Genomic DNA, 27358 nt, shown 5'->3' on the forward strand with positions numbered 1-27358 from the left:
CGGCTTGTCTTTTCTCCTTGTTCCGTGTTTAATGAGGCTCGACTGCGCGTGCATAAACGACCGTGTAGACGCTCTGTTTTGCTGCGACGACACCTCAACGCTCGAAACTGATTTGACTGGCCGCGTACGAGCGGCCGTCAGTCCGTCACGAAGTCGCCGCCACCTCATTGCCATCGGGGAAGTTCCTAGTGCCCATATTGACCATCGCCCCCCCCCCTCCCCCCTCTCCCTAGTACGGCAAAGCAAGGAATATTACAAACTATACCTGCTATACCGCCACTATTGGTCAGACTCGTCCGGTTGCGGCATTGCGCAGCTGTGGCGGTTGCCACTTTTTGCGCCGCGCACACTCCTTGAGTGGTGACCGTGTCTACAAAACTCATTTGCTGATAGAGCAGTAAATACGAGCGAGCGAGTACGAGCTCGCATTGGGTACGAGCGCGCCGAAAATCTGGGTAAGCCTGAAACGTGAGAACACGTAAGACGCGACTTGCGCCGAGCGACAAATCGATAAGTGGTAATCCGCTGAAAAACGGTCGTCTTCAAAAAGCAAGACACTGAATGCGTAATGTAATGGTGCACTGACGTCATCGGGGCCGCCATGTCAGGGTACTAACATAGCGAGAAGCTGCGTTCATGACGTCAAGTGAAAACTCTATACTAAGGAAACATTATGCAATCTGATTGCTTACGAGCGCTCGGGAAGTTATACACAACGCAGGCCGGATCTCGGTCTTGGATGTTTACGCCTCTGGTGCGAAACTCGGTTCTATCGCGCGCTAGAGGCGTTGGTAAAATTAAACTGTTTACGTGTGATGGGGGTCGAGACGTACGTCACGCTGTTTGCGCCTCTGCCGCCAACCTCTTCTCGAACACAGGAGAAACCAAACTGGCCAGAGCAGCGTGCAGTGCGCAGAGCAACCAAGGCGACCGCGACAGCTCGATAACCTTCTGCTATGCTTTTGCGAAATGCTGCGTGGTGACATGCTGTCTACTGAGCTACATTTGAATTTACGACTTTGTGCGCCTTAGTACGTGCGCAAGCTCTAAATATGTCTTCAAACACCCCCGCGGGCTGCGTTCAGAGCGCTTTGAAACCTTTGCTGATGTGTTGCTATACATGGCGATCCCGTGGCTCAGGGCTGTCCGGTAGCTGCGTCCCACCTCAGTTGACCGTGTGGTTTCTTTCTTTCTTTCTTTCTTTCTTTCTTTCTTTCTTTCTTTCTTTCTTTCTTTCTTTCTTTCTTTCTTTCTTTCTTTCTTTCTTTTGGAGGGGGGCTCTGGAGAAAACCCCGCAAAGCATGATTAAAATGACGTAACTGCGCTCTTGCACGTCTGCATGACAGCTCTCTGAATTGTGTTTCTAAAGAACGAAGCCTGCGCGTACGCTCGCCATAAAAATAAATAAAATAGATAAAAAGAAGATGAGATCGCGAGATGTTCGCATCCACGTTCAGCGCCCGCCTATATCTTGTCATTTAGGACCGTGCCGGATGTCGATCTTCACAACGAAGTTGCTGATGTATACGCTGGACGCCGTAGTCGATCGCATTTTTTTTTCTTCCTTTCGACATGCACACGAACTTCGTCCATTGGAAACACGATTGAGAGCTCTACTGTCCAGACGCGTAAAATCACAGCTACTTCATTTTTTTTTGCATACTTCGCGCGCTTCTTTTAGAGCCTGGAGAAAAGGACCACGTTAAAGATAACGTCATGAAAAACAACTTTATTGAGTGCTTCTGAAGGCACTCCACAATTTTTGAAGTACGACTTATACACTAAAACGAATATCTAAAATTTTGCATAATTACGTTAAACTAGTTAGTTAAATAAAGCACTTGTAAAATCAGTCAGAGTAACTGAAGACGACTGCGAGCAAAATACCATCGGACTCATTCGTCCGAGGAGCACTACTCGATTTCTGAAGTTTGGTCCTAGTTAAGTGGAACACGTGGTACGCGTTTTTTCCCATGAAGCAATCCCTGAGGCTATAGATGGTTAAATAGAAGCATGGATGCCCTCCTCGGGCAGAAATTGCAGCAGTGGCTCAGCGAACTTGTCGTCCATGTGTAAACGCCTATTCGTATCTTGCCAGCTCTTAGCATCCATTCTCATACATTCGGCAAAGCCACTACAATGTGTGAATGTCCGTTGTTGAAGTTGTCCGTCGTAGGCACATAAGAAGGAAGCAGAGGGAAGGAAAGAAAGAATAACTGAGCGCATGCACACAATCACTGCCGTCCACAACACAGGATAACAGGGAACACTCGTCAGTGCTCGGTAATGCCGCCTGTGCAAGTTTGTCGTCCGTAAGAATAGCAACAATGCATTCGTAACCGTCTGCTGGGACGTCAAGGCAAATTTATAGGTTATGCTTCTGAGTAGAAAGTAGTTTAGTCTTACTGCGAGTGGAAGTTTGGTAAGCCAGAAAGAACACGAAAGCTTACCTTGACGTCAGAGTTCTCTCTTGCGTCGGCTGGTGTTTGGTTAACGGTTAGGTTAACAAGAAAGCACGCAAAGCACGAAAAAGTGTTTCGCGACTAGTCGCGCGGCATTTTTCGCGGGCTTTCGTGGGTTTCTTTCAGGCTTGGCATAAGCTTTATGTAGCACGTATTGAGCACCAGAAAGCGGGATCCAGAATTTTTTTTAGGATGGTCTACAATTTTCTCATTTACGCTTTTGCTCTTAACATAATATTTAATGAAGTTGATGAAATACTACTAGGCGAAATACAAAAGATTGTCCGACTTGCTTCAAGTGATGGCAAGCAACACTACATTGGTTCTGTTCAGCTACGTGGCACTCGCATAGTTCTAAACTTTAGCACAAATTACGTGGGACACCCTGTGTAGTCCTTCGCATAACTATTCACAAAGATATCCGCTGTGATATCTATCGGCCAAGCAACAGCAGACAGCAGCAGAAGCCGCGTCAATCCCGGAAGAGTAGGTGAAACAAGTTTTGGTGTAATAAGAAAAAAAAAAAATGTCCAGAAGCCATTGACGATAATCGTCAGGGTCAGCGAGGCGCACGAACGAACGAACGAACGAACGAACGAACGAACGAAAGAAAGAAAGAAAGAAAGAAAGAAAGAAAGAAAGAAAGAAAGAAAGAAAGAAAGAAAGAAAGAAAGAAAGAAAGAAAGAAAGAAAGAAAGAAAGAAAGAAAGAACATGTACTTATGACCCCCGCCGACCACAGACCTCCGTCGAAAGACCACTGACCCCCGCCAACCACCAACCGCCAATGGGTCAGGGTCAAAGAACGAACATATCCGGGCAAAGCATTTAATGTGTTTGCCCTGTTATACGCCCAACTCTTCCTAACATAGCAATGCATTCCAACGCTAAATTGTTGAGGGTGTTGTTACATCGAGCCTCACTCGCAGTCGCTCGCCATTGACCCTTGCAGGAGCAGTAATCCCCGTCACACACGCTGGTACCGCGGACTAACCTCAGCAGCTGATGCCGCAGACGAGCGTATCCTTTCCTACCTCACAACACCCTGCCCCCCACCCCCCCACCCCTTGGAAGCACGGATGAAATCGCCCACTCGGCTGCGGCTTCGGATGCCTAGGCCGCCGGCAAATATGCGCATGCGGCCGCATCCCCCTCCTCTCCTCCTCCGTTTTCCTCCTCATGGTTTTGCTGCACCCTCCTCCTGCGCTGTCGTCTTTCTTTCATCTCCTGCTGCGCTTCGCGTTCGCTTTCATTCTTCGCGGCGCTCGTTCGCTCGGTTACCCCGACGCCGTCGGACAACGCCGACGCTCGCCGTAGGAACGGGCGCCTAAGAGCTGCGCTCTAAAATGGGTCAGGGTCAAAGAACGAACGTATCCGGGCAAAGCATTTAATGCGTTTGCCCTTTCATACGCCCAACTCTTCCTAACATAGTAATGCATTCCAACGTTAAATTGTTGAGGGAGAAAAATCTATATACATGTCAGTTCTGGGTTGCAATTGTAAAATATTAAGGTTGTGAGAGCTTGTGGTACGGGAAGGTTCGGAAAACTTAACGTATTTATCTAAGCGGGTTCAGCGTAGAGTGTTACTTAAGGTGTGCGGGCACTTTACACATTCCTTCTGGCGAATCTTGCCAGAGAGGTTGCGCTCAGACTAAAGAGGTAAGAATAATCGCAGCAACAGTAGACGAAACGAATAGCCTTCTTTTGTACATATTTAATCTTGTTACTATCGTTTTTATGAAAACGGTTCCAAACTATAGATGCGTATCAAAAAATTCGGCGAATTTATGTTTTGTATCTTTAGCAGTTTAGCTTCTTGAGGAGCCACACAAAGCGTGCGTTGTAGATAGCTAAGAATTTTTAATGATTTAGTGCATATTACTTCAATATGCTTGTTCAAAGATAAATTCTGAGTCAAGAAAAGTCCCAGGAACCTATATTCGGGTACTTTTAGTAGCACGTAGTTATTGAAAGAGTAAGAGAAAGCGGAAGAAGTTAAACACCTAGAGAATGTCATTAAAACGGGTTTGGTGAAGTTTATACTCAACTTTCAGTGTCACACCATGAGCAGAAGTGTGAGGATGCGTCATTATAAAAATATCACCTTCAGGGGAGTTCAGGGGAGTAGTTGTTATATGTAGTGGCAAGTCAAAAATGTAAAGTAGAAAGAGAAGTGGGCCGAGTGGTGTACCCTGCAGGGGGCACGCCAGAGGAAACATCAATAGGGGAGTCGGAAGTATTATAATGTGGCACATATCGGGGATGGTCGGAGAGAAAATTGGCAATTTAGTCTACAAGTGTAGGATGAGGCTGAGTTTAAATAGTAATCTACTGTGAACCACAGTGTCGGACGCTTTGTGCACATCATTGAAAATTGCGTCAACCGTGTACCAAGGTGTAGTGCTTTAGCAATGTCATGCGTGAGTTCAACCAGTTAAGCTACAGTGCTAGCACCACGACGAAAGCCATGCTGACAATTACTTAGTATGTTATTGGATTCTAGGTAATCCATGACATGTTTATAAATTATATGTTCTAATAGTTTGCAAGAGCGAGAGGTTAAGGAAAACGGTCGGTAGTTGGTCAACATCTTCTTATTACCAGAATTGTGCAAAGGCAGAATTCTAGCACCACGTCGCCACATAATTCGCAACCGAAAGGGATAATAATGAGCTTAGCCCGAAATCGCAGCGCACGGCATCCCCGGTGGCAAGTCCTAACAGCAGAAAACTTCACTGACATTTCCACTGACTGCGCGTAGTACATATGTCGGTCGCTGTGGCTTGTCGGTGGGGGAAGGGGGGGGGGGGAGGCGTTGGGCGCCGGAACGTGACGCGTTGGGAGCACAGCGGCCTCGGTTTTGGCGTTCGCCTAAGCCGCGGAGCAGGGAGAGCAAGGCTGCTCTTAATCCGGTCGCAACGGAGAGCAGCAGGAGGAGGAGGATGATGGAGAGCGGAGGGGAGGAAGTCTATTTTTTGCGCGGCCCCTGAAGAAGGATGGATTCGTGCGGATGTGTGCGCGTGTATGTGTGTGTGCGCGCGTGTGCAAATCACGCGGGCTGTTCTGTCAGAAGAGCCGCGCCGCCCTCGCAGCGCCTGCTGAAACGTTCGTTCTCTTATGACGTGCGGTGCCAGAAGCGTCTTTGACCGTTGCCGCACCGCGCTTATGTGACGCCTTCGGTGGGGACGAAAATGATTCGAAAGGGGTCGGTGACCCTTCGGAAGTATCGAATTTCGCGAAGGAAGAGCGGCAACGCAATATGCTAAAATAAGAATGAGAGGCCATACGCGGGCTGCTGAAAGAGAATTATTTCCCAACTCTCTCTTTCGCTACCGAGGAGTAATATGACTCTCGGGGGAGCCTTATCGACCGCGCCGTGAAGTAGCGAAGCTCTGTAATCCTGCCCTCCGCGAAACTCCCATCAGGCCGCACACTTCGATAGCAGGTGTGCCGATTCGATCGAGACTCGGAGCCCTGCTAATTATTGCGTTACTTCCTTGCCGGACGGAGAAGCTTTCTACACGGTCGCACCCTGAGACGGCTCGTAGACAGGGGCCTCTGCGTGTCTTTCTCATGAGGAAGGAATATGTTAGGTTGCTCATATTATTTGTCCACTGTTGAGGTGGGCCAGATTTTGATGATGCAGGTGCATAGTTCATTACAAAGCTTGGCCACGCTAGTGCTCGGATACACAGTTGTTTGCGTGTACACTATAGCGTATGCTTTTTGAAACTATCATCGCAGCTGTCACTCGCTCGTGCAATACATGCAGATAATTCTCGCATATATACGGTTTTATATAGAGCGTGCAGACATTATCTGCGGTTTTATATAGAGCGTGCATACATTTTGTGCGCGTGTATAGGTATAAGCAGTGTGTCACTGCGAAAGCACGGCACCGGACAGCTGAAATGCTTAGCCATCATTCCTCATCCTCCTCTACGCTCTTTTCTCTCCACCTTTTGCCCTTTAACTCAGCGCGGTATAGTAAAGCAGAGACGCGCTCGCCCAGCCAACCTGTCCGCCTTTCGCCTCATTAAATTCTCATCTCTGTCTTGGCCGCCCAGTCGATCGTAAGACTGTTTGCCGCAGCTGCTCAGTTCATCGCGAATGATGCAGGCGTGTCACTCGCTTCTCCGATTCCGCTTGCCTATTTCTACCCTCGCCCCATTTCCCTCTTCCCTCGGTCTTCTCGACCTTCTCTCCCCATCCCTGGCATGTCGCGTCGTTTGCGCCACACCTGTACGCTGCGAAACGGTATTTCCAAGAAGGCGGGGCCAAGAGCCCCGTGGGGTTCCGCGACACGGTGTGCGCCTCCTCTGCAGCATCGCATCTCCTTCGGGGTAGTGCTTAAGAGGAGGAGGTGGAGGAGGAGGAGGAGGAGCCGACTGACGGATGTGGAACCGGGGAGCGGAAGGGGTAGCAAGAGGGGGGGGGGGAGGCGGCGGTTGGTCAACGCGCACACACCTCCGCGCGCACGAGGCCTGTGCATTCATTCGACGCGCTGTATACGACTTCTTTCTCGTGAACGCGCTCGCCGAGTCACTCGCCTGGACGTCAGCGCGAGCCTGCGATGTCACGCTTCAGCAGCAGTGACAGTGCCTCTCTCTCGTGCAGTGTGGCGAGTGAGGCCGCCGATCGTGACGTCGGCGTCGCGCGGGTGAGCGCGAATCGTAGGCGGCGGACGACGCCGAGCAGTTTGGATGCTGCCACATGAGCGCGCTTTCGTCTGTCTTGCGCAAGGAACCGCGTTTGCCGCTTCGGGCGACTGGCGATGAATCCCGCAGCGCCGAGCTATACAATCATGGAATTTTCTCCTTTTATTTTTATTTCGTTCTTTGTTTATTTGCCTCTAATGGCTCTCTCTCTCTCTCTCTCTCTCTCTCTATATATATATATATATATATATATATATATATATATATATATATATATATATATATATATATATATATATATATATATATATATATATATATATATTCTTTCCCCTGACGACGACTCTCCCTGGCTTTCGTCGCGACGCTTTTACGCGGCGATGTCTGCTCCGATAAGACGGTGCGCGCCAAAGCTCGTCCGTGACTGCGCGGCACACCGGTATTGCGCGATTCGCGGGATGTGGCGTGAGTAAGCCGCCTTTGTCCTCAATGCGCTCGCAGGCGCCGCGCCCAGTCGGAGGGGGAAGCCAGCGCGGTGATAGATTGAAAGCGAGAGGAGAGGAAAGGGTTCTTTGGCGCTATTTATTTAGAATTTAGCCGTCTGTTCCGCGTCATAGAATGCACGAGCACCACCTCCCCCTCTCCACCTGCTGCCTGAACGTTTCCTTCACTGTCTATCTTTATACGGAGGAGTTTACGCAGGAAGGCGATCCACTACAGCGCTTAATCACGGTGTACTCCGGTTGAGCTGCGACTCTCAGCGCGTGTATTTTTTGTTTTGTTTAGCTGCTCCGTTTAGGAAGGCGTATCACATCACATCACATTTTTTTTTTTGCAAATCCAAGCGCACAGTTTTAGCCCCACACGCACGCAAACACACTGCTTCAAAACATTTTGGCATTGAACCAAAAAGTACAGCTGGCGTCAGCCACTCACACTCTTAAAAAAGCTTGCACCCTTTGGGGCGCATCTTGTCCCACAACGATAATCGTCATCTGCCTTGCTTGCGTTTCCTTTCTTTAACGCTGCGAGCCCGGTACTTCCAGGTCACGAACGGCATGTGCCTTATCAGCGTGACATAGCATACTCTACAGAAAAGCAACGAGATCACATTTTTTAGGAAGCGCAAGCAAGGAAGATGACGATTATCGTTGTGGGACAAGATAAGCATCAAATGGTGCAAACATTTTAAGATTGCAGATGTGCAAAACTGACAGTCACCTAACTGTCCTTACGAATTTGAATGCGAAAGCATAATGACTTCACTTAATTATTGGTTACGTTTATGATACGCGACGTCGCGCATTGTCACGTGTCCTTCATGTCTCTACCTTAATCCATCTTGCTCTAATTTGCACCAACTTTAGTCCACCTTAATCCACCTTGCTCTGAATTGTACCACCCTTAATCCACATTAATCCACCTTGTTGTAATTTGTACTAACCATGATATACCTTAATCCAATATAATCACCTTAATCCATTTAATTAACCTTCGTTTTACTTCACCTTAACTTACTTTACTGCAGTTTAAGTCGTCTTACTCTAACTTGTTATAACTTTAATTCTGTATTACTACTGACATACAAGACGCTGATGACGTCACTGATTATAATGATTTTATTGTGATATAAATTATATGGACACTCCAGGCGCATTTCTGCTGTCACCGTTGACGTGATGTCCGTATAAAGTCCAAGGGCGATAACGTCGTCGCCGCGCCGTATGCTGCGTGTGCGGGTGAAAGCGTGGGAGGGTGGGGGGGGGGGGTCGCGCGCGAAAGGGAGGAAAGCGGGGAGGAAGTGCGCCGTCTTCCGTCGTGCGCAAGGCACCGGAGAAAGGGAAGGGGGAGGGGGTTCCACTCCGGTGGCTGCTGCGTATGGCGCGGACGCGCGGGCCCTATCTTGAACACAACCTGCGATGAGTTCATAGTCTAGATGCGCCGCACACTCATAGCTTCGTGGGCGCTGTGCTCCCGCCGCTTAGTTCGCGATGGTTCACGTTGAAGCGAGAGGCAGTCCAAAGGTCAATTCACTAGCTGCTGCTGCCGCGCTTCCTCATTCCAGCGCTTTGACAGCGAGTTCCCGCGGTCATGGAATTAGATGTGTTCATGTTTGCTTGTGCGCAGGTTATAGTTTAGTTAGAAAGCGAATGTTCCCATAGTTACAATGTTTACGAGTCACATAGCATTATAGTTGATGACACTGTAGTTACTGATCCTGCAGTGATTGCTTCTTACAACGAGTTCTTTCAGTCGGTGTTTTCTGTTCCGTCACAAGCCAGTATTGAATCCATACTCTCTCCATTGCTTCGCTCGGAAGAGATTCCAGACGTTGAAGTTTCGTATGAGGGAATTGTAGTTCTTCTACTAAACATTGACGTCAAAAAAACGGTAGGCCCCGATGACATACCGAACGCATTTCTGCGTAGGTAAGCGCAGAAATTATGTTTGACGCGTTACTTGCAGAAGACCGAGTCCCTGATGACTGGCTTACGGCAAAGGTTATATCTATGCACAAATCTGGAGATAGACAGATAATTGGAAATTATCGTCCAATATCGCTGACCTGCGTTTGGTGCAAACTCCTAGAACATGTTGTAGCCAAGTCAATTTACACGTACATCGAAAATGAGATCTCATTCTTTCCCAACCAACAAGGATTCCGACAACGCATTTCCACAACAACACTGCTTTTTGAAACAATCCATGATCTTGCCAGCACATTAAACAATAAGAAACAGATAGATGCCATCTGTCTTCATCTGTCGAAAGCATTCGACAGAGTGCTACATGCAGAATTGATTATGAAACTGACTGATATGAAAATAAACGCGAAAATAGTAAAATGGATAACCGCGTATCTCTGGGGCACAACCCAATACGTAGAAGTGGAACACATTAAATCAAAGCCGTTGAACGTGACGTCTGGTGTCCCACAGGGGTCTGTGTTAGGTTCTGTACTATTTTTAGTATATATTAATGACATTTCCTCTGCAATTGACGAAGGTATCACGGTGTGAGTTTTCGCCGATAATTGCTTATTATACAAGGAAATTAATAGCACAGAAGATCAGCAATTATTCAGTGACGCTTTTAGGGTTAGAGAAAAATGATGTGACCAATGGAAAATGAAAACAAATGAGAGTAAAACTGTTTTATTACGCATAACCAATAAAATAAATCATATTTTCGATTTTGATTACACAGTGAATTCTTTGGTGCATACTACGGTTGACGTGCTGAAATACTTAGGCACACATATATCGGCAAATTTAAGCTGGTTGAACGACGTCATAAAAATATGTGAAACTACGGAAAAGAAGCTTTGGTTCTTGCGACGGAAATTGCAGTTAGCCTCACAGTCAGTAAAACTAACAGCTTATTTAACGTACGTGTGGCCCACGCTAGAATATGCCAGCATAATCTGGGACCCTTATCAGTCAGGGTTAATTCAGAGACTGAAAAGAGCTCAACGGTCGAGCAGCAAGGTTTCTTCTATCACGTTACTCTCGCGCAGATTCTGTCTCCGAAATGCTCGGTTTGCTGAACTTGCCCACGCTCGCTGAACGCAGGCGCATAGCTAGGTTACAGTTCTTTTTTCTTCTCACTGAAAACACATTCAGCATCAATGGCGAACAGTAATTCATAGCACGACAAGGTAGAGCGCTACGGAAAAGCAAATATAATATTTTTCAGATACCTCAGATGCACATTAACGCTTACGAATTGTCCTTCTTTCCAAGAACAAATAAAGAATGGAATGAATTACCGGTGTTAAGACGAGAAAGCACCACTGCAGAACAATTTGAGAAAAACTTAAAGCTGCCTTGAGAGAGAGAGAGAGAGAGAATGAAGAGGAAAGGCAGGGAGGTTAACCAGATATGAGTCTCCGGTTTGCTACCCTACACTGGGGATGGGTGATAGGGGTTAGATAGATGACAGAGAGGAAAACGCAAAAAAAAGCGAACGCGCACACATGGAGACACACACACAAAAGGCGTTCCAGTTAAAGTCGTTCACACAGGCCGGTAGATCGCAAAAAGCGCAAAAGCGCTTGCACGGCCTTCTTCTGTGACGGTAGGTCCTTTCGATGTTGCAGAATCCTTTTTTCGGACAGCGGTTGGTCGTCCAGTTGGTCAAGTTCGTGGCTAAGGCATGCCCTCTGTGGACTGTACTGCGGGCAGGTGCACAAAATATGGCCAATTGATTCTTCATGGCCGCAGTAGTCACAGGTTGGGGTGTCGGTCATCCCTATGCGGAAGGCATAGGCTCTAGTAAAGGCAACGCCCAACCAAAGTCGATATAAAAGCGTGGCGTCTCTACGGCGAAGCTGTGATGGCGCTCGAAGACAATGTTGGATCAAGTGAGTACAGTCGCGGATTTCTTAAATGTGGCTCATTCCATTGCGACGCGGTGCACTGCCGAGCAAGTAGGCGGAGCTTCCGTGCCGCGTCAGTTCTAGAAAGAGGAATTGGGACGTGGCGCTCCTCAGTATGAAAGATGAAAGATGAAAGTATGAAAGATCCTTGAAAGATGCAGGAACGTAACGTGCTCACTGCCTTTCTTTTTTTTTTTTTTTTGGCGGGGGCAGGGGTGCGTATGAGCTCGTTTGTTAACACTGCATTTATAGTTTTGTATTATTGATCGGAGTATGGACAGACTATTTCGCTTATGTATCTTTTTTGTTCGCTTATGTTCGTCTATTCATGTACTGCCTTATTCATGTACTGTACTAATTGGCTAAATACGGCTATTGACGCGTGTGTGTTCTTTTCGGGTGCTATATGTATTATAGGAACATTCATGTATTGTACTAATTGTTGATGTGCTGCTTTTGACCCACCCTGTAGCGGCCGACAGGCCACCAGTATGAGTAAAATAAAGAAGTTTATACGGCCGATGAAAATACTACCCTACTTCTAATAGCCGTCTACTAATTTGTTGTGGCAATCGATGTTTCGCTTTTCGGGCGAAGCTGCAATTGTTTTGTTTGTTTTTTACCGCTAGTTGCGGACAACGCCGGCTTTTCTGCTTCATGGGAGATATAATGCTGCAGGTGGCATTAATAATGCATGCCGACGCTTGTGCCCTAGGTCACGTGTGACTATGCATCATAGTGTCTGCTGCTCATTCTCTGGCGCAGTTTCGAACCGGAGCGATCTTAGAGCACCCACTCCAGCGTCTCACTAGTTTGAAAGGGTGTCTCGGGTTTAAAGGGCGTACGTCTGCTGAACACGAATACCTGCCACGATTCTTTATGCGCTCAATAGTTCGGGACAGATTAGCTGCATATCGAACGGATACTGTGGGCTCCTTGGCAAGCGCTCACGGTATCTGGTGTCAGAACGAGCGCAGAGTACACGATAGTTACCAGCCGAGCAGACGGCTTCAAATGAGGCTGCCTCGAGGGCACGGTCCACGTATATCTGAACGGCTCGATCAGCGTGCTAATAGTGTATCACTGCTTTTGTATCGCTAATAAATGTCGATTGATTGATTGATCGACAGCGTGGCCTCCGAAATACATTGGCGCGTGCAGTCTGGCCGCTAAATCTCATAGGCCATGACCATGGCTGTATGTACAAACGATTGTGCTTTCATTGTTCGCTGCCACGTGGTCGACAGCAGTGGCATAGATGGGAATCAACCAATTAACTAAATTATGTGGCTTTATGTGCCAAGATCACGATCTGGTTATGAGACACGCCGTGATGGAGGCTCGATTAACTTTGACCGCCCGGGGTTCTTTAACGTGTCCCTAATGCGGAACTCGGGCGTTTTTGCCATTCGCCCCCATCTAAATGCCACCGCCATGGCCTGGATTCGATCCCGCGATGTCGTGCTTATAGCAGCCCAACGTCTATAGCCGCGAAGCTACTACTGCGGATGCGGCCGACACTGAATGATGACATTTAGCTTGTCCGCTATTCCGAAAAACGGGTTTGGTTTGGGCGGATTGCCGGATGGGCGGGGGCGCAAACGTGAGTGGCCGGAGCGGTGCAGCCGCCTGGTGGCGTAGAGCTCAAGCATACAAACACAGTGCTAAAATTGCAGTACCCTACCATATTCTGCTTCGCTGTGGGTGCAAATTTACGACAGCGGCGTAATTGTGAACACAGTTACGCCGCTGTCAAAAATTCACATCAGCAGCTAAGCAGAATATAGTACTTGGCTCTGTGTTTGTGTGGCTCAGCTTTACACCACCAGCTGGCGCCACCAATCTGGCCGCTCACTTTTACGCTCCCGCTCATCCGCCAAACCGCCCGCGCTTGCCGGAATACCGGACGCACTAAAATTTTCCACTGCTATCTGCTATGCTGGCCTGCAGAGTGGCGCTTTTGTATTTTGGCTGGAAACTCCGGCGTTATTTTGCATCTACTTCTTTGTATACATTTGTGCGCACCAGCAGTGGCCAGAAGAATATTTTGCCACTCGACAACATTGGCTGGAACAGGAAGGTTGTGACTGTTTACCGCACCCCAAGATAAGGCACGACTATGCTTTTCCGACGAAAGACGACAGAGCTGCCTACTTCAAAGGGCAGATCGTGTACGCGGCGCTTCCAACGTCATCTTAAATTTAAGACCTCGGCAGCTAGGCACAAAGAACATGGTCTGATCGGGAATGGTCTTGGCATGAGTAACGAGCACAGAGTTAGTGAGAGATCTCGATCTGTAAACAAAACTTCCGTGCAGGAATGGAAACGACTTTTAATTTGTGGCATTTTAGCATTCAGTCTTTACTTTGGTCGCTGTTTTGTATTTCCAGTTGGGGCTAGCTTTGTTGCAGGATGGATAGGTGGGCTAGTTGGTAACGCATATTAATAAAAACTTAGAATGCTAAAAACACGAAAGACAGAGAAAGAAACACACATCAGAGAACGCGTGTGATGTGTGTTTCTTTCTCTACGTCTTTGGTTTTTTTAGCGCTCTAAGTTTTTACTAGCTTTGAAACCTTTGGAATGTTTGGATAAGCGCATAAGAGTACACGTATACGATATGAGTGTACTACAACACTCCTTGATCAGGAAGCAAAGAGTATCCGGCGACATAATAAAGTTACAAACGTCTTCACATAACGACAATTAAAAAAAATCGCTTATCACTTCCTGAACTTGTAAACAAAAAACTCTTATTCGCGTTTATTAATTTTTTTTTTCACTGTGCGCTCGCGAAGAGCAGTCGCACACAATCAGGAGCGCAAACCGTGCGTAGAACTCCCGTCCGACCGTGTCTAGCTTCAAAAACTGCGTCCAGCTTCCAAACAGAGAAATCTTGCGTTAGAGCGTGCCCTGCGGCACATGTTTAAACCATGAATCAACATTCTCAGTGGTGGCGAAACGTCGTTAGGAACACCTGCGCCAAATATTCTTGTAGACAGGTCGGGGAGGATACAACTCCTCTTATTTCCTGCAACTTTCTGAAACCCTTGCCAAACCATCTCTTTTCTACCATTCCCCGATACACATGCCCTTCCAGTCTCGGTCGCGACTTATTCTTCACTGTAATGAGGTCAATCATTAATTCATTCATTCGGTGTTCACGAATGAGTCGTGGTTTCTAGTGCGGAGCTACTTGCCAATTCCGAACTGTTTTAGTAGTCACTCCATTCGTGCCTGACACAGCCTAACACGTTCTGCACTCAGTTATCCACTTTCCTCACACGGCATTCTTCTAGCAGTCGTGACGGTTCTGGTGTTCTCAGATTTCACATATTCTTTCCTTTCGCAGTTGTACAGGTCCGTCCTCGATGCCCTCGTTTGTTTGCTTTCAGAGTCAGCGGACGCCGTTTATTTGCCTTAACTGTAACTAACCAGGCCTTGCGCAAGACATCTACTTCTTGTCTCACCGCCGTCTGCTCTTCTCCTCCAGTTTCGCAGTTTTAACTCTCTCCGATCGTAAGGTCCTGTCTTCGATCGAGGGCCGCCGAGTCACCTCGAACTCGTTGAAGAGTAAGATAAAATAACGACATAAAAAGCCACATTTCCCCCGTCTTACTGCTCCTGCAGAAAGGGCTTCACTGCTCCCAAGGGTGTATGCAGGAAAGCCATCGTCACCGAAAGGCTGGGTCTGATCGAGAAGCAGTCGCGCTAACTGGGAACGGATCTCGGAATGGGAAGCAAGAAAGATAAAGTTAGTGCGAAGACTCAAGAGACAATTACAGAGCGTAGCCGGACAGCCGCGCTGCTCTCTCCTCCTCCTTCTTCCTTTTTTTTATGGTTTTCGGTTCATTTCGATCTAGGCACCATCCACTACGGAGAGGACAATTTCGGAAAAGCCGTCTCTCTCCCTCTCGCCTCCGTTATGCTAATGACGCGAGGTCGCAGGTTCATTTTCGTCCCGGCTCCCGCTGCGCCTGCAACGGCGGCAGCTCTTTGATGGGGACGAAATGCAAAGGCGCCCGCGCATAATACGGACACGGGCGTCTTTAAGACTCGCCGAACGAACGTTCCTCTTGCTCAACTCTCGCGGTGCCTCTGAGACCTCCCGTGGTGGACCTCGGGGAACGTAAAGACTGCGTCGGTATTGCGCGCACCGATATTGTCACTGCCGTGTCGAGAATTACACTCGCCTTCTCACAAAATGAAGCTCCGTATATACCGCACAAGCTCAAAACTAAACCAAACGGGTATAGCTAACCGGATTCTTTTTGGTGTCGCGTTCACCAGGCGTTTATGCGCACCTTTGTAACTTGCAATCACACTGGTGGTCCAAATTCTTACCGTTTTCGAGCACCAAAAACACTTGCACACGTGTTGTTACGTTTCAACACAGCCAAGGGCATTAATTAAACGTTTGCCACGAGGCAACCCCGCCCATCCATCAGCGCCTATCCAGAAGTCGACGCAACGTTGACACCGACTGTTGACGGGTTCACAAAAGGCCCCTCTTCCAGCACCTGGCAACCTGAACTAATGATGAAAAAGGCCAACGTCGAATGCTACCGTGGTAACGGCTTCGGCCTCAGATTGCCAGATTTGTATACGCGCTTGCTAAATATTCGGAGGCGTATTTAACATTAGAGGCATAGTTCGGCGGAACGGTGCGATATCATGGGCAGAATATTGCAACCGATTCAACGATTGTGACTGGCAGCGATACAGTTATCAGATTATCTAGTCTAGTCGCCTAGGGAAGAGGAGGGTGTTAAAAGCGGAGACCTTTGGTACAGGAGGGGCTGACGTGTCCTGATGTGAACTCGGGCGTTTAATATGCTCCTGTGTGGAGTGGGCTTCCTCATCTGGAGCCAGTGTAACTAATGCAAAATACACCCCTTTTCCTTAATTTCTACTACCGGAAGTACTCGTCGATGAGCTTGGTGGATTCCTGGCCCAAGCGCCACCTCGAGCCGCCACAGTGTTTTTTCCGGCGCACGCGCGGCAACGACAGAAGCTGGTCTTACTGATTGCGCAAGTCGACAACAGACCACTTCCTTGTTTAGAGTCCCTAGGCTAACGCGCACAGTGCTGCTTTGGTCACAAGGGCAGCTCTAGCCTTTTCTGCTAGCCACTGGCCTTGATGCGCGGCTAGGGAGAGGCCGCATCTTTGTCGAGTTGTGCACTTTCTTCCCTCCATCATTATCGTCACTAATCACTCATTTCATTCCCCGTCCCTCTTTTCCCGTTTCAGAGCAGTAGGCCAGAGCACGATGTAGCTCAGGTCGATCTTTTATGCCTTTCTGTAAATAAATCACCGCTCACTTTCACTATCTATCTATCTATCTATCTATCTATCTATCTATCTATCTATCTATCTATCTATCTATCTATCTATCTATCTATCTATCTATCTATCTATCTATCTATCTATCTATCTATCTATCTATCTATCTATCTATCTATCTATCTATCTATCTATCTATCTATCTATCTATCTATCTATCTATCTATCTATCTATCTATCTATCTATCTATCTATCTATCTATCTATCTATCTATCTATCTATCTATCTATATATCTATCTATCTATCTATCTATCTATCTATCTATCTATCTATCACTCACTCACTCACTCACTCACTCACTCACTCACTCACTCACTCACTCACTCACTCACTCACTCACTCACTCACTCTCACTCTCTCCTTTATGTCCTGATGCAGTGGGCCGAGACGCGGTGCGACTCCCGGTGCTGATGTTCATCCACGGCGAGTCGTACGAGTGGAACTCGGGCAACCCTTACGACGGCACCGTTATGGCCTCGCTCGGAAACGTGGTCGTGGTCACCATCAACTTCCGCCTGGGCATCCTCGGTGAGCGACGCACCGGTTGCGCCTAGCCGACGCGTGAACACGAAGAATGGCGGCGTTGTCGTTAAATACCAGCTGCTCGGAGTAAGCGTCGCTAAGGATCAAAACAAAACAAGACGAAAATACCGATGACTGCGCTCGCCGTAACGACTGCGTAAAGGAACGAGTTTCTGTCCCAGATTGGCATCGTATTTTAATTGCACGCAATTAAAGGAAAGCTACTTCGTCGTCGATTTCCAGTTAATTGGAGGGGCACAGCAACTTATTCACCTCGGAGGCAATTTAAGGGCAACGTAAGAACAGTATTTAAATGATTTTTTGTAGCTTTCCTTTTCTAACGCAGGCATTTGCGCTGTCGCATCAGTGACGTTGTTATCTAACTTAGCGGGCGTCTTAAATACATTCATGAAAGGAAAGAGCGTGCTGAATTTCTTGTTCTTGCTTGTGCAGCGACGACAAAACCACGTACGTACGCTTTGACTGATTGGAAACATGGCTTTCCTTCGCGACATTCAGAACACTGAGAAATGGGTAAAATTGCTCGATAATTTGTGTGCTGCAAAAAACATTGACGTTGGTGTATGAGAAAAGTGTAGTTAACTTTGTTTTGCGAAAATGGTGTTACTTTCGATTGTGCTTTGAAAATCGCTAAAAATAAAGAAACAAAGAAACAAAGACATTCTGAGACCTGACCTCACAACAACAACGGCAACAAAAAGCGGCGTCGTGGGGACGCAGGAATGTGAAGCACACTCTCATTTTCTGCGAGGGCGTGCGGAGGCTGTCAGTGGAGCACACATCGGGGTTGGGGATAAGATTTGAGATGCTCGCCTGTCGACAGCACATAGCCTTGTTCCTCTAAAGGCACTTCGCAAACAAACAAACAAACAAACAAACAAGCAAGCAAGCAAGCAAGCAAGCAAGCAAGCAAGCAAGCAAGCAAGCAAACAAACAAACAAACAAACAAACAAACAAACAAACAAACAAACAAACAAACAAACAGTAATGTCGACAACCGAATGATGACACAAGATTTTTGCGGCGCCTGCTTCTGACACCGACGCCTCATTTCAAAGTAAAGACTATAGCTAACTCACTGCAGCACTTCACACCGCTATTCCTCTCCAGCGCTTCGCTTGAAAGCTGAACGGTGGTGACCCTGTTGGCACCCCAGGGCTATCTAGTGGCTTTCTGCCGCTGCATCGACTTTTCCGGGAAAAACATTTTGTGCACGTGGCTCTGCTGACAGTCAGCGCACCATGAGAGAGTTCTGTCAATTATAAAGCGAATGTTGCCGCTAACCATTATCCACGTGCCTGCAAACTTCAAAAGGGAAATGGTTGTGACTGTGCCATATACACAACTAAAAAAATGGCTGTGGCTTAGGTAAGGTTAAGCCCAGGATGCGAAGCATACTAGCCTTTATTTTAGTTGTTGAACCACTGTTTAGCCTGGTGAACTGTTGTTGCTTGGCTATATTTGGTTCGGCTAGACGAAGAAACAACTCATGCATTACTGCTTCGCCTTCAAGAGTGGAACGCGACAGCGTTCCCGTCGACCCGCCAAGGGGTGTAAGACAATGGGCTACAGGGCAGCGACTACGCGCCCCGCATTGGACGCGGTGAGCGTCGAGCAACGCAGCGTTCGGCGCGGCAACAAAATGTGCGCCTGAGCAAGAGACGCACGCCTTAGAAACAGCTCGTTTCTAAGGCAACACCGCATTCACTAGAGGCGCTTTTGTACCGCTTTGAAGCATCGTACTCGTGGCTCAGTGGTAGCGTCTCCGTCCCACACTCCGGAGACCCTGGTTCGATTCCCACCCAGCCCGTCTTGCAAGAGTTGAGCCAAAGCCACTTCTCCTCTGTCGTGACGTCACGGTGTCACGTGGTTTCAAGGCGACACCGCCGCGCCTGAGGAGCTGGGTTGAGCTCTCGTAATATGCTTCGCATAAAAGGAAAAGTTCCACTGCTTACCTCCGGTGGTGGAACTCTGAGGAAATGAGGTCAGTGAGATGACTGTACATAGGATTACCTTAATGCTATTGCCTTCTTTGCTTAATGTTCTCTTGAAGGGAAGGCTGGAACGTTGTACTAAAGGAATGAATAAAGGAACGTTGTATCGATCGGTCTAGCGAACAAATCCAGTTTCAGGACAAAGAAAAACATAAGACCCTCATTTCTATCCTGCTTGTGTACTTCATTTGGCGTCATCTTAACATAATAGCCAAAGAGCCGAACAATGTGCGTGTTCCGCATTCGTCTCTGTAATGTCCCAATATTAATCAGTTTTTTTTCCCCTCTTAGCCACGTTATGAAAACGACGAGTCGGTGCGGTCTCAATGATCGTTTAACCAGTTAGACCCTGTTGCATCCTTGTTAGAAGTGCGTGTACGCTGCGTACACGCACTCTGTCACATGACGTGTGTGACAACAATGTGTCACACACGTCGCGCCGGTCGTTTGTCCCATGCTACTGACACATTTATTGATCTAACTGTGAGCGCTTAAGGCATGTGTTACTACGCATATTGTTTGAACACTTATCATACGACTTTCAATCTTTTTTCTTTGTTTTCATACTTGGCGTGTTGCTTTATTATAGTTCGGGATAACTCTAGAGAGGCCCACGTTCGCACGTTTCTTTCACTCGTTCAAGAACAACGACAGCGAGGAGAACAACAATTCAACGTTGAGAACAAAAACAGCGACAACAACGCTCCGCGCGCTCTCGCAGGCTTCCTTCCGGCGATGGGCAACAGCGCACGGGCCAACAACGGCCTGCTGGACCAGATCGCGGCCCTGCACTGGATCCGCGACAACATCGCCGAGTTCGGCGGCGACCCCGCCAACGTGACGCTGGCCGGCCACGGCACTGGGGCCGCCATGGCGCACCTGCTGCTGTTGGCGCCCATGGCCCAGTCGCTGGTGCACCGCGCCCTCCTGATGTCCGGCTCGGCGCTCAGCCCGTGGGCGCTGGCCCGGGACGCGCACGCGCACGCGCGTCACGTGGCCCGCGCCCTCGACTGCCCCGTGGCCGAAGAAGAAGGGCTCGTCGAGTGCCTGCGGCTGCGACCCGTGGGCGACCTGCTGCGCGTGCCGCTGTCCGTGCCCGACCACCTGAGCGCGTTCGGCCCCACGGTGGACGGCATCGTGCTGCGCGCCGAGCCCCTGGAGCTGACCGAGTCCCTCGCCTCGTCGGGCCGCCGCCTCGAGCTGATGATGGGCGTGTCGCGGTTCGAGTCGTACTTCTTTGTGAGCGCCTCGGAGGAGAAGTACGGCATCGAGGCGGACCGGCGGGACCGGCTGCTGCGCACGCTGGTGCGCAACCTCTTCTCCTTCCACCAGCAGGAGATATTCCTGACTATCGTCAACGAGTACACGGACTGGACGAAGCCCTTCCAGGTGAGCGCGTGTACATTCGGACCGCGTAACTGGGCATTTGCGCGCACGGCTATTTCCTGTGCGAGCCGACTCCCGCATCGCCTCCTCGCCACTGCAGCACCCGCTCAACATCCTGGACAGCACTGGCGAGGCCGTGGGCGACGCGCTCGTGGTGGCTCCGCTGGTTCGCGCCGCGGGCCTGATGTCCCGTGTCGCGCCCACCTTCCTGTACGTGTTCGCGCACCAGGCCGAGCTCTCGTCGGACTACCCGAGCCGGCTCGGATGCGTGCACGGCGAGGAGCTGGCCTTCGTGTTCGGCGCGCCGCTCGTCGCAGCCCTGGGACACTTTGGCCGCAACTACAGCCGGCCCGAGCAGGCGCTCGCCGAGGCCACCGTCGTGTTCTGGACAAACTTCGTCAAGTTCGGGTACGACGCGCCACTCTCGCTTCTAACTCTCGCTTCAGTTGCATTGAAAAAGTTGATGGTCCCGAAATGAACACGAGGAACGAGATAAACAAAGTAGGCGTGGACAAACACTCACTTCCAGCTACTGTATTTTGAAGCCTCGCATCTAAGTTTTCTAAAAACAATAACATTCAGATAAAGCGGGTGCTGTACGAAAATGCGGCGCTGCTATACTCCCACTCTTCGAGTCTAACTTCAACCATTAAAGAACAAATATTGGTTGATTGAATATATGTTTTATTTATTGGATTGATATTTAGCCTAGTACGAGTATTGTGGAAGGGGAAGAAGTATGTCGGGAGTACATGGCGCTATGCGCGGAGTAGGGTCTACATCAGGTGTAAAAGCCCGGATTCCTTGGGAGTAGCCAGGGGGATGGACTCCAGTGCTGCGCGACGGTGCATTAGACCACCCACCGCTCTGATCCACTCCTCGCAGCTCGGCATGTCTTCCTGGCGAACGTACTTTCTCCGCACTGCAGTTGGTGGGCCGGACATTCCCACATCAGGCCTTAATTGGCAGTAGGTCGTACTGGTGGCTCGCATTCGCAGCAGGTGTGGCAGCTGTTGCGCGTGCCTTGTGCGTCGTCGTCAGCGTAAACATCTTGCTGACTCTCCTCTGCTCGAAGTTTTGCGCAAGTCTGCCACTTTTCTATTGTATGTCTGGCATGAGAGCAAAGCGCGAAAAGAAGCACTTGACCGGGTGCGGGGTAAAGGAGGGGGCGGTGTGTGGAAAGATAAATAATTAAACGGAATCGTAGATGTAAAGGACGCAATCTCAGCGATTTCTGCGCCAAGGAATAAGTCAAAGAGATGGGATCAACAAATACGCTCAGCTGTTCAAACTCGATTCGATTATCGATCTAACGGGAGCGCGTTTGGTGAGACGAATACAAACATTAAGATACATACACACGCACGAGCGCTGTATGTGTGTATGTGTCTTAGTGTGTCATGTCCTTCTTTGTCTCATCAAGTGCGCTGCCGTTGAATCGATAATGTCGACCCAACCAACAAGCCCACCAGTAGCTTTCTGAGCATGCACAAACTCATTGCGTATAAACGACGTAAAAGACGCCCTGCGTTCGGTATTCGGGTAGCAATGATAAAGTATAGTCGCGGAAAGAGAGAGAATAGTCTTACAGGAATCTTGCATGAAGCGTCGCGGCTGCTTATTCCAAGTGCCACTGGATGGATGGAATGGATGTATGGATGGATGTATGGATGGATGTTATGAGCGTCCCCTTTGCAACTTGGTTGCAACTTGGTTGCAACCTTTGCAACTTGGTTGCGCCACCAAGCTCTTGCTATTATACTGCCTCATGTCCTACCTCGGTTAAACAATAAAAAAAGAGAAAGAAAAACAGTATGAACTACCACACCCGAATTTTCTGATCCCCTATTGCGAACTGAGCTTTTGTGCGTCTCCATCTTTTGTCGTTTCCCTACTTTTCTGTCACCAATCCTCCAATCGCCTCTTACTAATGTCTATTGCGGGCATGTTTACTTTACCACTGCTCCCGCTGAACCCAAGGGCTTCAAGGAGGCCAGTGGAGCCTAAATCGACCGCTGGTTAGACGTCTTCACATTCTAATAAAACATGCTCCATAGTTTCCCTAGCTTTACCGCAACCCGCCGTGGTTGCTCAGTGGCTATGGTGTTAGGCTGCTGAGCACGAGGTCGCGGGATCGAATCCCCGCCAGCGCGGCCGCATTTCGAAAGCGGCGAAATGCGAAAACACCCGTTTACTTAGATTTAGGTGCACGTTAAAGAACCCCAGGTGGTCGAAATTTCTGGAGTCCCCCACTACGGCGTGCCTCATAATCAGAAAGTGGTTTTGGCACGTAAAACCCCACAATTTTTTAGCTTTACCGCAGCAAGCACATGCTTCTTCTTCCTTCTTATATCTAAGGCATCCCGATCTCGTTTCGAAAAGTAATGAGTTTCCCTTTGAGTTATCAGTTACCTTTGCGTGCGCATGACCCAACTCGCTGGTCAACAACCTTCAGGAGTGGAGTACTTACAGAGCCTTGAAACGAAGCGCGAGATCAACAGAGACAACGCTTATATATAGCAATGTGAGCGTTTACCTGTAAAACACGTAAGTTCTGCAACGCAGCTGCTTTACAGGATCCACATATCAAACGCAACCGGGTCTTTCCGATGTTTTCTTTTTCTTTCGACCGAGTTTTAAAGCGTAGCTTTGTTTGGCTGTTCCCTTCGCTTTGCATGTTCGCCTGTATGATTGAGTATGTTGGACCGATCTCTGAGGCAGCGTAATCTAAAGTGGTGACTTGGTGGGCCGATCTCGATACCAGTGATTCTGGCGACGGTGAAACATCTCAGGACCCACAAGCCTCGAAGCATTAACTAATAGAGCTAACCAATAAACGTAACCAGCAGCGTATTTCAGCTGATCTACCAGTTGGGGGAATTCCGCAAGTTTCCACCTGGTGGAAATGCCCATTTCGTCTGCTGCTAAAATGATGATTGGCTGGGCAGGGGTGCGCGTCAGTAGGAGACAGGATCTCCGAGCCAATCATCACTTTAGCAGCAGACGAAAAGGACATGACCTCCAGGTGGACACTTGCAGAGTACCCCCCAGGAAGCTATTACTTGACTTGGACAATAAATCGCAGATGGTTTCTGCCCGTTTTTTTTTTCCATTGCTGTTCCTTAAAAACCACCACATGGCAACTCGACTTGTTTTTCGAGGTTATCAGATTTTAACAGACCTCTCAAAATGCGAACCTCTTACGCTAGATCCACCCGCTCTCTATTCTGCAGGGACCCCAGTTACACGGGACACGGCGGTGGATTGACCGGGAGCGAACTGCACGCGAAGGGGCGCTTCGAGCGCATTGCTTGGCCACCTTACGAACCGGCGCATCAAAAGTACCTACTCATCGGTAAGGGAAAGCTTGCTCTTAGTGGCTTATGTTCAGACTACTGGTTTCTTTTTATTATCGTGGCACGCACACAACGAATACGTTGTTCTTTCCTAAGACACTGAATCCACTGTATATTTTTGGCGCGTTTGCGTGATGTTAGTGGAAAAATTGCTGGTCGCAAAGTAAGAGTGCTCTGTTTGTAAGAGACGCACCTTCGCTAGCGTGAACTCAACTCGTACTCGTTGTGCCGCAAGCCTTGATGATACCCATATGCCGCGCGAAGAATGGCTTAAAAAAAAGCTGTTATAACTGTTGTCACTAAATGAGCCTCATAAGTTGCATGATGTTTCTCACTGTTCACTCATTTAAACCTGGTCACATTCCTTCTGGAAATGCTTATTCTTCTCGCACATGAATCATGCTGGCGCCCCGCATTGGTAACGGGATCTTTTTTGGCCGTTGAAATGACACGTGCGCCATATCGTCTCTCGCATAACGCGCTCGTGGTATTGCTCTGACGTCCACGCACGATTCCCAGCTGATATATTCACAGCGACGGACATACGAATTCGAGGGCGTCGAAAAAGTTGAGTTCCGGAGCGTAGACAAAGTCCCGAGTGATGACCTTCTTCTTTTATGTCTGCGCCTCGCTCAGGGTTGAAGCCCAAGGTGAAGGACCACTACCACGCACACCGGCTCTCGCTGTGGCTGCACCTGATACCGCAGCTGCACCGGCCGGGTGCCCCCGAGGCGCACCACTTGCTCGAGGACCACGACAACCCGCTCAGCTACGACGGCCACGTGCGTTCCCTGGACGGCGTCGCTCCCGCATCCTCGTCCTCTTCGTCCTCGTCCACGGCGCCCAGCAGCAGCAGCACCAGCAGCAGCAGCAGCGCCGCCCCGCTGTCGCCGGCGCCCGGTGTGCCGCAGGCATCGCAGGCGAGTTGCTGTCGCCGACTTCCGCGACAGGATATATATATATATATATATATATATCCCAGACGAGGACAGAAGAAAAAAAAACTTAACGAGAAATCTTTTCTGTAAACGACAGAAATCCGTGTCGTAATATGGTGCCGTTGGTATGTTTTCTCGACATGGCGGGCGGTGCAGAGTAGTGAGCGAGTGAGTGAGTGAGTGAGTGAGTGAGTGAGTGAGTGAGTGAGTGAGTGAGTGAGTGAGTGAGTGAGTGAGTGAGTGAGTGAGTAAATAAATAAATAAATAAATAAATAAATAAATAAATAAATAAAACAACTAAAGAGTGCGTCGTGCTCCAGCTTATGAATGACCGAGAGTTACCCACGCAACAAGTGCAGCACCGAGCCTCTCATCTGACCAGCTCAATAGTATTGATGAGGTTAGGGAAAATAATAATAATAATAATAATAATAATAATAATAATAATAATAATAATAATAATAATAATAATAATAATAATAATAACAGGAGCGAATGATACGATTGAAGGCGTTTGAGCGCCCGCTTAAAGCAGCGTATGTATGGGTAAGAGAGAGTTAGAGAAGCTGGAGGGCGTTTAGCGGCTGCACGGAGATCAAGCCATGCATGGCGCCTGCCAGCCTCAGCGCATCGTTTCAGGAATGGCAAGAGTCCGTATATACTTCATTACCATTTGCCTGAGCGATCACGACCCTTCCGGGAATGCCGGGAGGAGATGCGACACGTCCCGCGGCTGGTATCGCATGGGCTCCTCAGGACATGATACACTGAACTTCTCATGCCGGGGTGGGGGGGCAAAAACGAAACCTCGGCTACGCGTGGCTCGCATGTATTTTCCTGAATGCCGCACAATCCTTTGCACTGACGCAATCGCCAAAGGAAGCACGAGTCGCGATTCCGAAAGCCGGGTGCTGTTTATGCCGAGTTCGTTGCTGAGGGGTCTGTGTAAGGACAAAGTGAGGGGAACATGAATGAACCGTTCGGCTGGCGTTTTGATCAAAAGCAACCTGACCATCAGGGGACGTAGACGTGCACAAAATAGAGAGGGGGGAATGACTATACCTTGGTCCTGCGAATGGGGACGCTCTATATTTTGCCCCCACACAATTTGGTGTCTGGTGGAGACCGGAGGTGACTGTGAAAGACAAAATGGAACAATGTCATATGCCTTACTTTTCTTAAGAGCGCCGAGTCACATGAGCAAGCGTTGTTTTCCTTTATGTTTGACCGAGAATCCAGAGTGGCTACTCGTGAGGTTAGGCGACTCTGTAGCCAGCCAAGATATAGCGAATATGGTGCAGCCGAGAAAGTGGTGGTAGGGAGGCGTTGTGGAGGAGGTGCGACCGCCTCTGACACGCGTCTGTGACGGGGCGCCCCGTCAGCGTCTGGAAACGACCCGAGGCTCGCCTCCACCTGACAGCGGTGTCGGCGCGCGCAGGGCAACGAGAGTGGCGCGTGGCCCGCCGAGGCGGCGTCGACGGCCCGGCCCCTGTGGGAACCGCTGTCCGGCGGCGGCTACTCGACCGCGCTCAGCGTCACCATCGCCGTCGGCTGCTCGCTGCTCGTGCTCAACGTGCTCATCTTCGCCGGCGTCTACTACCAGCGCGACAAGACGCGGCTGGAGGCCAAGCTGCACAAGCGAAGCTACAAGCTGGCCAAGCCCGGTGAGCCACCCCACCTGACCACCGCGGGCGGGAAGCCGCTCGCGCTGCGCGCGCCGCCGCCGTCGCCCGTGGGGCCCGCCGGCGGAGGCGGCGGCGGCTGCGGCGGTGGCGCCAACATGGCGGGCGCCGGCAACGCTGCCACGCTGCCGCCCAAGGCGCCGCCGCCGATGCCCGAGGCACAGCCGCTGCTCGCGCAGGGCGCCAGCCTGGCGCGGCTCGTCCTGCGCACCCGACCGCCGTGAGTATAGTGTCTGCCAAATTAAAGAAGGTTATCCGCACTCTTCCCGTAAAAGGCTTCATTGCGATAGAAATTATACGCGGCACTCCAGGCGCGTTACGGCCGTCGGCGTCGGCGCCGCCGTGAGGTTCCTTATAAATCTAAGTGTGGTAACATCCTCGCCGCGCGTCGTGTGCTGTATGCGCGAGTGAAAGCGCGCGAGGGTGAGCCTGTGATCGGGGCTCGATCTCGCCCACGCAAGGGAGGAGAGCGCGGAGGAAGCGCGCCGTCTTGCGTCGCGCGCGAGGCTCCGGAGTGAGGGGAGGGAAGGGGGAGCGCGTTCTACTCCGAACGACTGCGTGCGACTGCGCGTGCCGCTGTATCTCGAAATCTATCTCCGACGGGTAGAGTCCGC

At 49.5% G+C, this 27358-nt stretch overlaps 1 protein-coding gene across 4 annotated transcripts in view; it reads left to right on the plus strand.

Moving 5' to 3' along the window:
• Positions 1-27358, plus strand: part of LOC135902020 (neuroligin-4, X-linked-like) — a 101101-nt gene that overhangs the window by 55765 nt on the left and 17978 nt on the right. For 2 of the 4 annotated variants that reach the window (XM_070531729.1, XM_070531728.1), the window contains exons 2-7: positions 17224-17373; positions 20104-20771; positions 20869-21176; positions 24002-24123; positions 24761-25044; positions 26501-26726. In XM_070531729.1, coding sequence (XP_070387830.1) covers positions 17224-17373; positions 20104-20771; positions 20869-21176; positions 24002-24123; positions 24761-25044; positions 26501-26726 — 1758 coding nt within the window. Of the gene's footprint in view, positions 1-17223; positions 17374-20103; positions 20772-20868; positions 21177-24001; positions 24124-24760; positions 25045-26500; positions 26965-27358 lie in introns of all 4 variants that reach the window. The other 2 variants (XM_065431937.2, XM_070531730.1) reach the window with 2 other exon arrangements.

Source organism: Dermacentor albipictus, chromosome 1 (genome assembly GCF_038994185.2).
Source record: "Dermacentor albipictus isolate Rhodes 1998 colony chromosome 1, USDA_Dalb.pri_finalv2, whole genome shotgun sequence".
Lineage (NCBI taxonomy): Eukaryota > Metazoa > Arthropoda > Arachnida > Ixodida > Ixodidae > Dermacentor > Dermacentor albipictus.